Here is a 13,728-nt window from a genome sequence, read left to right on the forward strand (position 1 = left end):
TGTCAGACTTGGTTTTTTTCAACATAAACAGAGAGCAGCTCATGCATAATGGGGCTGTGATCTTGGGTCCAGCAGAGGAACCTGCAGGACAAATAACTAATCCTACCTACTAACTGCATCAGGATTTTAGAAAATCTTTCTAGTCTTGTCACTCATTACACAAGAAAATCTGTATCAGCAACTATTTCTAGCAGCTCACTTTTGGAAAAAGGTTTTATTATTGCCTAAAGCCTCCAGACTCAGTATTATTACTTCTGTAATGAGTACAGGAATACCAAGTCATTTTTGAAATAGCACACTAGCTATGTTATCACATGAGGAAACTCTGAGGTCATCAGTGTAGTAGGACTGTGTATCATTACATATGAATCTTTTTCTCTTTCAGGCTTCAGTTTATTTCTTTCATTTCCACAAACACTGTACAATATTCACAGGTAAGTTAATTAACATTAAATAGAATCATAGAATGGTTTGGGTTGGAAGGGACCTTCAAAGGTCATCTAGTCCAACCCCCCTGCAGTGAGCAGGGACATCTTTACTAGAACAGGTTGCTCAGAGCCCCATCCAGCCTGACCTTGTATATCTCCAGGGACAGGGCCTCCACTACCTCTCTGGGCAACCTATTCCAATGATCTACCACCCTTATATTGAAAAACCTTTTCCTAATACTCCACCTAAATCTACTCTTTTCTAATTTAAAGCCATTGCCCCTCGTCCTGTTGCTACATGCTTCCCATTTAATTCTGTATATTTAACAGTTTCCTCACTGAAGAAATAAATGTAATGTTTTAAGTAGCCTAGCTTCTTTCAGCCAGATGCTCTCCTGATAATGTAGTAAAAGTGTTTTCTGGTCAGTTTTGAGAATCTGACTGGTTTCTTTTCCATGTTTATAACTTCTGTCCTCTCCCTTTCACTTACCATTCTCCAGGCATTTTCACGCTGATCCTGCATAGTAAACTGATGAAAGCCCTGTAGTTATGAATACTGCATTTTATTTGCAGTCAAATGTGATTTGTAACTTCTGCCTGCACTGGGTAAAATTCTGTAGCTGAGAAACCTGCAGTCCATTAAGTACTTTATTGTCTTCCAGATCCTTCTGTAAAACTCTTCTCTGTAGGAAGTCTGCAGATAATTGCCATCAGATACAGGCTAGGCAGGTGGCAAGCTGTGATTACATCTCAGAGCTGGCTTGCTGCACCTATTTTATACACGGTTAGTTTGTACTCCGATGGCCTATTTTTATTAAGGCAGCCTGCCTTCCTCTAGTATGTGCTAGCTCATTTCTCTCAGATATTGTCACGCCAGGTCTCTCAGATCCTCAGTGTCCTGGAGGAGGGACTGTTACTGCCTCTCTTCAGGAATTAGTGGAAATTAATAGTAACATTTACATTTTGGAGAGACCATAAGACAGTAACACATTGCTCCTACACAGTCCTTTTCATGTTGCAGTACTCAGTGTAATTAATCAAAGCGTGAGTAACACAGAGGTTAGGGCAGGAAGAGTGGAGAGTCAGGAGGTGTGGGGCAGGAAAGGCTGAGGACCTGCAGGAAGGCTGGGCTGTGGGGCAGGGTGCTGGGAGCAGCACTAGGAGGGTGTTGCGGACCAGTGGTGCAAGGGACTCCAGTTCAGGGAAGACTGGGAGAAGGACAGCACCTTGGGCATGTCAGTCCCTGGAAGTAGCAGCATTTGCCCTGATGAACTTTTAGTTTTTGCTTTCTCTCCTCTCATATCAGGACTTTTGTTTAAGTGTTTTCTTTTTCAAGTCATCATTTGACATAGTTTCTCTCAGGCCTTCCAGTGGATTTATCATTCCTCTGAACAGAAGAGCACAGTAATTCTAAACATGCAGTCAGGGTTGCTTGAAAGATGCACACACAAGCTATTTGTTGACGAGGAAGGTGAGTTTTCCAGTCATCTCCTCTCTTTCTTCATCCTGCTGCCTGTTCTCAGTTGTTATTTTATCAGAAGAATATTCTTTTTTGGAATGAGAAAGATATTGGATTTTTGTGTAGCTGTTTCTGTAAATACAAATGTTCAGAGATTTTAAACAGGGCATTTCCCAGTACACTTCAAATACAGAATTGTTCTTCTGAACTATTGGTGTGAAAAAATAGCTTAAAGATAGTGAATTTGAGTAAATTAAGCCTCCTACTCATTTTATAATCTCTCAGTGAGTTTTGCCCAAGTGAGAAAGATGCAAGATAGACGAAAAAGCTCTTGATCTTACAATTACCTTTTCCTAGCTGACAGAAAATAGTCATTTACTACTTTTAATGGTACTACCTTTAACAGACAGCTTAAAATTGCCAAGAAAACACAAGGCATCATTAATTTTCTTGTACTCTAATTGGCAAAAAAAGCCTTTCCTTTAGGCTGTACCTTGGCAATGGTACAGGACTGTCCAGCAGCATCATCTCTAGACCTAAACAACAGCAATACCTGCCAGCCAAGTGCTTGACTGTGTTGCCACTGAAAATGTGGGGCATATTGGCTGAAGTCATGTCAAGCCTCATGTCAGAAGTTTCATCCTCTAAAAAATACATATTTTGAATTCACCTCAAGCCTGCGTGCTGTGCATTTGGCTGACAGCTACAACAGTGGAGCTACTGCAGCTCACTGTGTGTGTAATGATGAGCTCATGAAGCTGACCAGAAGCTATGTCAATAATACTATATGGTTTTATCCCAGAAATAAATGTTACTTGGATATTCTACAATTTCTCATAAAATGTCTGGGTATCTAGCACATTTGCACAGGTAGTTGTGTTGCAAGATGAGTCCTTGGGCTGAGTTTAGGCTAGAGTTTGAAGTCACTGTGTGGAAATAGAATGGATAAATTTTCTTACTCCATAAAATGATTGTATTTATTTACAGAGCACATTTAAAGAAAACACTGAAGAACGATTCTTTGTATGAAGGCCTCCTACCTCTTGTGTCACCTCTGTTGCTGTTCATTCTTCTTACAATCTGGGTGGTTTTATCTCCAGGCAACATATTAGCAAAGCAACCAAGATTGTTTTTATGGATGGTTGGGGTCACTTTCTCAAATGTTATTGTAAGTATGTTTCTGGTGGTGGTATTATTTAGGGATAGTTTTCTATGTTTATGTGAATAAACAGAAGAGAACAGAAACTATAGTTATAACTCATCAGAATCACACCACTCTTCTTCCTCTGTGTTTCCCTCTCTTGTATAAAAATACACCACAGCAGTTGTCTGGACACTTACTAACAGTACTGCAATATCTGCCACAGTATAACGTTTTTATGAGGGTTCTTTTTTTTCTGGGGAGTTTATGAACAGCCTTGGGGAGGCCTTACTTCTGGAATATAACAGATGTTCCCCACCACATAGGCAGATGTGGGGACCTGTCTAATGTAAAAGCAAGCTCGACACAAGCATCAATTTACCAGCAAGAGTAGGGAGGTTGTAGCCTTCACCTGCTGTTGTGCCCATGAGAGTGGTACATGTGTTCCTGTATCCTACAGCTCAGCTGATCCCGCATTTTCCCATTGCTTTTGGGAATAAGTGTTTTTTAGGGAAAAGGTGCCGGGGCATTGCGCTGGCTCTCTGCCCACAGTTTAGTTTCTGCTGTACCACATCATTGTGACCAGTTTCCCCCTTTTGATGCCTGTAAGGCAACATGAACCTCGGTGAAGTAGTAACAAGGGCAGCCAGAGAGTAACATTGAGTACTGCAGTTAACCCAGGGCTTTCTTCACCAGAGGAGGCCCTTTGCCTCTCTTCTTGCAGGGAAAGGCAAGGGAGCTGCAGCCAAGTAGAAAGGTCTTCGTCCATTCAATGCTAAAATACTCTAAAAGATGGTGACTAGTGTAATTTTAGGAAAATAGTCTCCAGCACCATCTAAAATGATGTCACTAAGCAACACTATATCCAATTCAAGAAGTGAAAGGCTTGAAGTGCCTTGCATTATGAGAGAGATCTTTGAACATGCAGGATTTTAAGAGAAAGCGTAACCTCTAGAAATTTGAATTCAGGAGTAGAAACGGAATTATAATTGTTATGCTTGTTAGATGTATCCTATAAATGTATGTTTCTGAGGGTTACAAATCAAACAGTTCCATCTTAAGGACTTAATCTCACAACAGTTAGGTTATTTTCAGAAGTGTAAGTTCTATTGTATGCATTTTTCATTACCTAATCTACCCCTTTTTCTTAAGATAACAGTGTGGATTCCTGAATAAGAAATACAGTTATTTCACACCACTGGGGAAAGTGCTTTCAGAGTTTGGCTGATGGCAGGTTCTGCACATACATCCTAACCAACTGAGAGCAATTGTGGCAGGATGCTTGCAGTAGAAAAATAGAAGTTGCTTTGTAGACTACAGTTTATTAAGCACTGGGTGCAATGCATTTTCTTAAGGCCTTGTTTTTGATTTTACTGAAACATCTACTGCAGTGTTAGAGGTTCGCATGAATTAAAAATGTATGCATGTTAGTGGAAATTATTAACATTTTAAAAGCAAGCATTAAAAATGTATGGGTGTTAGTTGGAATTTATAACATTTTAAAAGTGAAAAAGAAGTCTGTATTTCCTTTCACCTCCTCTGATCTCTTATACACACACATTTCCTCCAGCATCAGGGTAAGGCTTGTCAGGGCAATGCTTTTATTCTCCATGATACTCTGACATGTTGGGTTTCCATTATCTTTTCTGTAGACCACAAACTGCAACCCACGCTTCTCTACCTGCCAGCATCTTGAACACCTCGTGCATTCGGCAACGTATTTAGTTGCCCAGCAGATCCCTTGGGCTAAATGCCTGGTCTTAGACCTGGCCTTGTAGCTGCGCAATGTCAGGACGAGTAGGGAAGGCAATAGCCTTTTGGGAGTGAGAGGAAAGACAGGCCATTCCCAGTGTTTTTGGCTAAACTAAGGAAAAAAGGCCTCCAAAGCCTAAAAAAGGAAAGCTGCTTATCCCTGAGAGGAGGACTTCTTTCCCCAGTCCCCATGGCCAGCAGTGGGACTGCCTATAGGTTGACCACCCTCTTGCCGAGAGGCTCAGACCTTGCTTTCAGATTTGCTCATAGGGCAACTCTTAGAAATATCCAGGTCTGAGTAAATCCCCATGGAGCACAACTGTCACACCTCCCACTTAGGATGCCCCTAGAGGCATGTATTTGAGTCCAGGAGGAGGGGACAGAGTGAGTAAGGAGAGGACCTTCAGCTGCTGATGTGGCTGGCTGATGAGCAGGGGCAGCTCAGACCCAGGAGAAGCTGCGTGAGGAGCCTCACAGGGGAGATGGTAAGAGAGAAGACGCTAAGAACCTACCCAGTGGTACAAACCACAGCTGCTAGAAGTTTAAATTCAGGAGGACCAGGGTGGCATTGCAAGGTGTGGGTGAGGGGGATGGAAAAGCACAGGACATAGTCCTATAGCCTTACCTTTTCTTTCCAGTCTGCCTCTCCAAACTCCAGTGCTTTCATCTCCGAATGTTGTTTTTGCCTCACTTGTGGTGTGAGTCAGCGCTTCAGGACCAGGGGCAATAAGGAATTGAGGGAGGAGAGTAGAGCATAGTCCATTTTGCAGTCCTGGAGTACACTGAAGGTGAATTGCTCCAAATATTAATAAGCAATCTTTATGAAAAATCAAGTACTGTACTTACCATGGTGTAATAATGGTTTTAAACAATGTGAAATCCAACCTCTGGACAGGTGCAGTTATTCAGGCAGAAAAATTATAGCATAGAGATTGCTTTGGCAATTTCTGCTGTCTTCTGGAATGATTCCCAAAGAACTCATAAAACTAGTGTTATTTAAAAAAATCATAATCAATACTGATAACGCATTGTAAGCAAAAATATTTACATTGGGTACAAATGCTTACTTCTTGCATTATTGAAAGTTAATTATTTTTTCATAGTTTATTTTTGCATTCTTCAGCTTCCACAGCACAGACAGTAAAGGCAGTATTTTTTCCCTGTGGTCAGGCTCCTACTGCTTCTGTTGTAGGACTTCAGGCACTGCACAGGGAATGAATTTTCCTTCTTCTACAGTTTTCAGGATACATAAACTCTACTTTTTAACCACATTTAAATTTTGATAAAAACGTGAATCGAAAAAATATTGAAATTCTTTTTTTTTTTTTTTTTTTTTAAGATAATAGTATATGAGACACATTTCTTAAGGAGTCTAAACCAGGTAAAACACTTAGGTGCACTTAACTAGTTTTAAAAATCTGAACTTAACTCATTACATTTCAAGAACTCAGTAAAATTAATCTAATTGCTTTTAGTTAAACCATACACCATATATTCATTTTTTCTGCCATTCTGAGTGGGATCCCTTTCCCTGGGCCCCCAGCTACATCTCCAGGGAGTCCACCATCATGATCAAGCCAAGAAAATGGTGTTTTAGTACAGGAAGGAGTGCTAGAAAAGAAATGCAGGATTTAAAAGTGGTATATATTACCCCTTCTATACAGTGAACCAGAATATATTTCTGTCACGCCATGTGATTAAAATACCAGTGCGCTCTCCCAGTGATTAAGTGGTGGCACATGTGATTTGGGATCACAACTTTACGAGTCAGTGTGAAAGCATCAGGTGTCAAACCAACTCCCCTTTTGCAAAGATGTGCTTCGGCTCATAAAGCCAAGCATGTCAAAACACTGTCTCCAGAAAAGAAACGTGTGTTTTAAATTACTTGTAATAAAGTCCCGTAAGACTCATAGACAATAAGGCACCAAGGTGCATCCATAGGAGCTTTCACACCAGAAACAAGTCCCATTTTGAACTCTAGTCCTGTTTTCCCCTCATCAAAAGCAATCTGCAGAGAAAATGGACGTACTTTTGCCTAGGCCACCGGGCTGACCCGGCGCTTCTCACCTGGTGCCTTTTGCTCCCACAGTGCAAGGTGATCATCTGCCAGATGAGCAGCACCCGGCCGGAGCTTTTCCACTGGTTCCTCTTCCCATTGGCGCTGGTGGTCTACGCAGCCATCTCCGGGCTGCTGGGCTGGATGGAAGAAGTGGTGCTCGCCCTGTTCACCGCGCTGGTCACGGCTGCCCACCTGCACTTCGGGGTCTGCGTGGTGAGCGGGCGCCTCTAAAGCGGGAGAGCTGTGCTGGGCGGGGAGGAAGATGGGAGTCTGGGAACAGTTTCTACACTGTCTAGCTGGGGCAATGTCTGGCAGTCTGAATGTTCAGTCATGAGGTTTTTTTCTGTGTATTGTTTTATTCAGTATAAATGCTTTGAAAAAAGTCAGTTTACTGCAGGCAGCGCCTTTTTGCACATGCAGCAACTTCAGTGACTTGAATTATTCCAATATAACCGACTGGCTTTAAACCCATCACAATCAGAATATTTATGGACTGGTTTTATGTACCAGTCAACCCACATGGCATGAATCTTCCCACCCCTTTTCCCTTTCTTCTTCCCAAGGTTACTTTACTGAAAAAAAAAGGAAGGTAAAATGCAAAGTGAAATGAATAGAATTCATAAAATAAGGGTAACGTTCCTTTGAGTCTGCAAGCAAAATAGCTGTCCCAATTTCTAATCTTTTCTTGGCCTTCTATTAGCATCTGCCAAGCTGGAGACATTAATGGTTTTCCAGTTCATTCAGTCTTATCAGTGCATTTTTGTATCTGCTAGATATCAGTTTTGTCATTTATTGTCATATGAATTATTCCTTAAATTAATTTTTCTTCAGTTAATGCCCTTTTTTCTAAAGAGCATTGTCAAATAATCCTTAGGAAAGTATCTCAATGGGGGAGTTGCTTTCAGGTAAAACATCTTGCATGGCACATATCTCATTTCACAGGAATCTGGGCAGTGTTCTTCTATTTAAGACACACCATTAGGATGTAAGGATGTTTTTTCCTGCTTTTGAAAGAGGCCTTTTGTCAACTGACATTGGCAATTCAGTAGATTTTATCCCAGCACCAATACGGGCCAGTGAGTAGAGGTCAGAATGGAAATACCTGATCAAGATATCAGCTCCATCACAGTTTATGTCATCTGGGAATGTGGTCTGTACTGACTTAACTTCCCATCAGTGTGCTGCAAGAGGAATGTAAAGACGAGATCTCTCTTGCTTGAATACTTGTAGGTTCCCCATGTACTCGTAGGTCCCCAAGTACACGAGGACTATGGCTGGGTCTTCTCCTCTCTGACTGGGAGAAGAAAGACAGCGAATTGCAAAGCATATACAAAACTGTTTGCTAATCTCTGTGATTTCTCTTTAGGGGAGGCAGCTGAGTGAGCACTTGAACATTTACATCTTTTCCCTGAAGAAACGTGTCCAAGAGTGAACACCTGCACTGTGATCAGACTGTAACACTTGACACGGACATCCACAACTCTTCTCATGTGATAAATAGTTGGAATTAATCTGATTAAAATAACCAAAGAATAGAATAGTCCAGATATCTGAACCACTGCAACAAAAAGCTATGCAGCAAGATGCTTCATCTCAGAGGAGGATTCCCATCCAGCAGACAAGTGTTTACCAAATTGTTGTGCTGCTCATATTTACTCTCTTCAGTAATGCCATGTTACTATCCTCTCTGAAGCTTTTGTCTTCCTCCTCCTCACCACTGTGTCCAAAGTCCTTGATAAATCCATGCTGGGTTACATGAGATCCTTGATAGTTTATAACCAGCACTGGTTTTGCCCAGCCTAGTCACCTGGCAGTGCAAACCCTTCCCCTAAGTCCTTCCCCCTCAGCCATCTGTGCCTGCTTCATTTTCCATATTTATTTTCTGACAATTAATTTCTTCCATACAGCCTCCTGAAGCGCTGACGCACACTGTCTTTTCCTCACCTCAAATGAATGAGTGAAGAGAATGAGCTCAGAAAGCTGTGGGCACAGTACAGTGTTTTTGAAATTATGTTTTTTTTTTCCCCTGGCATTAAGATGAGTCTGAGCTGACCTGTATCTGTCAGAAATGCAGGCTCCATACAGCAGCAGAGGGCCTTTATACTTATTTTCTAGGCAGTAACAAGAATATTGTTGGTATTTTGGTAGAAACGAGCAACATACCTTACAAAGGTAACCAGCTGAGAATAAATTTGGCCAACAACCTTTGAAGATTCTCATATTTCACTGCAAAACTAGTCAGTCAAACCTTAGCTATGAGTGTGAAATGCTAAGCAAATAATTATTTGCCTGTGTGCTTGAAACAAATTCTTGTGGTTTTAGATAATGACAAAAAAAAAATTGAGATAAGAAAAGCTTTTTTCAGACATTAGATGTTTGCATGCAGATGTAAATAGCTCACTTCATCTGTAATATATGTAGGTTTCCTGCGTGCCTTGGAGGAAGGAGTAAGAATTTGAGTTTCATCTCTTTTCATACGCTGCCCTAACCAGGGGGACTTTGTGGTCTGGAAGCACTAATGAAACAATCTGTCCACTTTCCCCAAGGTAAGCTTTATATTACGTTTCTTGCACAGAGGGATGTGACTGACTGACTGGCATGTTTATTAACTAGTTGACTATCTCGCTTGCCAGAAGCGGGGCAGAAGTGTAAGTGTTGAGCTGCTGAGCCTTAAGTAAGTTCACCTTTTCCAGTTCTTCCACCATTTCACTGGCTTTATCACTAGCCTGATCATTTTCTCCCCAGTTAACACACCCTTATATCAGTAGCTCCTATTAGCATTTTCAGCTGAGCACTGACTAGTCATATTTTCATGAACAGCTTCAATTTAAGTTTGTAGGGCCTGTTGCAGTAGTTGACCTACCATGGAATCAGTAGGGCTGATTTCCCCTGGCAGCCCTTACTGTAGGTACCAGGGGACAAGCCTGCACTTCAGCTTCCCCTCTTCCCAAAGCAGAAATACCACACCGAGTTGTAAAGTACGTTAGGGTTTGAAAGGATGCACGTTCCACCTACCAAACGAGCATGTTGAGGGTCCCGTCCCGTTATTTAACATCATACTACAATCATAGTTCAAAGCAGCTTAAGGCTCGAGTTAGGCAGAGGACACAGGTCATCCTGTTAATGGTGGTTGGGAGACCTTGCTGAGCCCCACAGACTCAGGGCAGGGAAGGGAGGCTCCCATGCCCTCTGGCACTGCTGTGGTCCAGTTCCAGGGCTGCAGCTGGAGCAACAAGAAGTGTCTTCCAGCCTTCCTCCCCACTGGTGGGACAGCCATGCCCCTGCCCTGCACAATGCCCAGGGAGCATGGGGTCTCCAACTGAGGTGCTCCCTCACTGCCCAAAGACTCTCTCTCAGAGTAAGGCTGACAGCTGTTTATTTAATGAGGGATGCTACAAAAAAGCAGTTCTGTGTTTGAAGGGGAATGACGATTTTGATGTAGGCATGCACCCGGCCATCTCACTGATGAAATTCAGCATTACATCTGATTCCAGATACACACTGCCACAAAAAGTCTCACCTATTTCAGAAGTTTATATATAACCCATCCATCAAAAGTATCTGGAGGAAGTCCTGATGAGAGAAGAATTAGAATACAATAAACAAAAATACCGCTGGATTGACTGTGGTTGTACTGGAGGAACTCTGTAGACAGGCTTCCCTTTTTCCTCTGTCTTGCACTTATTTATGAAACAGGTGGAAATAAGGGTCACAGAAGTGGCACAATTTGATGCACTGTAATGGAGTATTTCGAAATACTTCATTAAATGAAATTATAAAACTTGAAGTGCCACAACCTGCCTGCACTCGTACCTTTTTAAAGAGAAATAAAGTCTCACTTTTAAAGGAAATTAAGCTCCAGACAGCTTTTTCACATTCTATATAAAGACATGGCAAATAATTTTCTTTTTTTTTTTTAAAGCAACTTGTCAGTGCAATCTCTATAAAGACAAGTATAAAAACAGATCATGTATTGCACAGTGTATATATTGAATTATCAGCCATCTTAGATGGCAACTGGTTCAATGAATGGGAATAAAAATGCTTTGTTCATAAGGCAGTTTGGTCACAGATTTATTTTGCAAAGCCAGCTAATAGTATGAAGATGACCTAACAGTCTAACAACAGGGTTTTTTTTGTCACAACATTGTGGCAGAAAGTTTTCAACTATTTGAACTGGAAAATATATCACTTCTTTTTTTATGCTGCTGAGCATTTGCATAAGCCCAAAGATGTGCCTCCCCCTAGTCTTCCGCAAAGCAACTAAACTGGCACAGCTGCCCCAGTTTTGAGCACCCAGGTTGGAAATGGGCTTCTCTGGTCCTGGCTTTATCCTTCCCCCTCTACCTTCCCTAAATGGGGCTGGGCAGTGGCTCAGCCCCAGCCCCAGGGGTACCAGGAGACAGCAGGGGGACCCAGGCTGACCTCTCCATGGTGGCACACAACCAGGTAGCTTCAACCCATGGCAGAAAGGCATCCTCACCCATGGCTCAAATCCCTGAAGATTTAGCAGCAACTACTGCAGCAAAAGATCAGAGCTGTGAAAATTACAATGAAGTCTTCATCTTTTCTTCCCAAAACCTAATATTTTAATCTAAAATGTAGGTGGCTTTCAGGTACTGCACTGAAGACTCATCCCTGAATAGTTGGCCATCTCAAAAATCCACTGGGAGCTACAGCGCACTTGCTGTTGTACTTTCTTCACCTCCTGTCTGCCACAAGTTCTGCTTTTGCTGTATCAAAACGGGGATACAAGAGATTTAGTACTCTGAAATCAAAAAGCATTTACCATAAAGAAGACTATTCTGTTCACATGCACATACATACGTGGTTTTCTTTTTTAATTTGTAGAAGGCGATACAGTTGCTGAGCTCTTGGGGAAACAGACGCTACCTACACACACAGAGCAAGTGAACTTTTTTTTTTTTAAAGCAGCTGCCTTTTTCTTCCTGCTCCCATATGCAGTCACTAGTGAAACAAAAATATGTATTAAAACCCAAAAAGTACTATTTTAGAATGTTCTGAATAGTCTCTAGAGCTAGACAGATTTTAACATATATTTTTTTATTAAATATGTAAAAAGATAAACGCAAGTCAAGTTATTCACATATTCAGACAAAAGTCTACTCTACCATGCGACAAATTGTGGATAATGTAAGATGACTGATACATCTGAGTAAGACTTTTTGTATCTATTATGTCATTACTTATCTATTTATAATTAACAATACATATGTTTACATTCCTTTCAGTTTACATTTAATATAGAACCAAAGCTTTATGGTGTGCTATTTAGTAAAGGTAATTACAAATGCATATTAAAACCATAACGGAAGAATGAGTTACTCACAGGGAGTGGAGGAGAAGGACAAATCTTTCCCCTTGCAGAGCACTGCTGTCCCCTCTGCACAGCCAAATTTCTGGTGTCCATGAGGTACCCTACTGCCCCAGCTCCCTCCATCAGTCACTTCCCCCTTGATACAAGCAGTGAGACGACTAAGGTCCTCAGACCAAAAATAGGATACAAGGAATTTTCAGGAAATTAAGATCAGCTTTTTAATTATTTTTTTTTTTTTCCTCAAATGTGCTTCAAAGAGAGAAAAGGAGAGAGGCACAACAGCCTGGCTGTGAACTCTCTGGGGAGCTCAGCAACCCAACCATTTGCACCTTTAGAAAAACATTTTCTCTTGAAATGCTCTCCATGCATCTGCTCGAGTATTAGCAGAAGGATGAACTGCAGTAAGCAGGGACTGGTGCTGAAGAAATTAAGCTTATAGCCTGATCCCAAACTCCTTGCCCCATCAGAAATCCCATGCAGGTTAAAGGACATTCTGGAGACTGGAAAAAATTAGTAACTGCTCTTCAGTTCCACAGTATTATGAAGAACTACCGTTTATTACAATTACAATTGTAATAAGTACATATGTTCTAATAAACACAAATACAACAAAAATTACAATTCCCCCATTTGTGACGATTCTCAGAAATACTAATTTTGGAATATACACATTTTTATAAACCAGACCTTATTTGTAAGCAATCGAAATAGGAAAGGAAAGTGCTGGTCTGCAGGTTGCAGCACTTCGATTTCATCATCAGGCAAGAAGTGAGGTCAATGCTGGAGGCAGGGATGGAAAACCTTCAGCCCACAGGGTCTAAAAAACTCTTCTGCTGAGCAGGAGGAGTGATCAAGGAGCTGGAAATACCTGTTCTAATGCTTAACAGTATTTTATATATTGTCTGTGGTGCAACACAACAGCAGGGATCTCACATTTAACTAAGAGCCACTTAGCTGCAAAAGATTGATTAGGAACAGAAAACTGCACGTGCGTGTGTGCTGGGGGGATGATCGAATGGAAACCTTTCTATGGACATGTGAGCTGGGAACTTCTGCTTTAGGAGCCCACAAAGGTCTAAGATGATTTAGCTGTTCAACAGGCTTTTTTCAGTGACTGCTGACTGGGATGGGACCTCCATGTACCTGCTGAATCAGCACAACAATCCAGAATTCAGAAAATCGAGTGAGAGACCAAGAATACCGAGCATTAAATATTCAGAGAGACTACAATGCGCAGTTTTACAAGAAAAACAAGGAATGCTTTATACCCTTCAAGATACTTCTGTTTATAAAATACCATCATTTAGAACAGGGCGATGGGACCGCACTGGAAGGGAACACTCTCACTGCAGACATCTCCAGGGCAGATGTGTTCTGCACCGTGCCGGCCTCGCTGGAGGAAGGTCATCCAAGTGCAGAACCAGCTCTGTGCCCTCGGTCAGCTGTCCCTCTCTTGTCTGTGCTGTCTCCAGAAGGACTCCTCACTGCCTCTCCACACCTCAGAAGCAGCCTCAACACCCACGAGGTGCCTACCACCCAGTTACAGGGAGT

At 41.7% G+C, this 13,728-nt stretch overlaps 1 protein-coding gene across 1 annotated transcript; it reads left to right on the forward strand.

Moving 5' to 3' along the window:
- Positions 1-385: 385 nt before the first annotated feature.
- Positions 386-8,271, forward strand: LOC104529779 (ethanolaminephosphotransferase 1-like; the record flags this gene model as incomplete). The annotated part of the gene is made up of 4 exons (XM_010174180.1): positions 386-434; positions 2,875-3,055; positions 6,870-7,052; positions 8,206-8,271. Coding segments are annotated over 4 exons (479 nt in total), but the record flags the coding sequence as incomplete, so codon positions are not given.
- Between the last annotated feature and the right edge of the window lie 5,457 nt (positions 8,272-13,728).

This window comes from Antrostomus carolinensis, unplaced genomic scaffold, assembly GCF_000700745.2.
Source record: "Antrostomus carolinensis isolate BGI_N321 unplaced genomic scaffold, ASM70074v2 scaffold32408, whole genome shotgun sequence".
NCBI classification, from domain to species: Eukaryota; Metazoa; Chordata; class Aves; order Caprimulgiformes; family Caprimulgidae; genus Antrostomus; species Antrostomus carolinensis.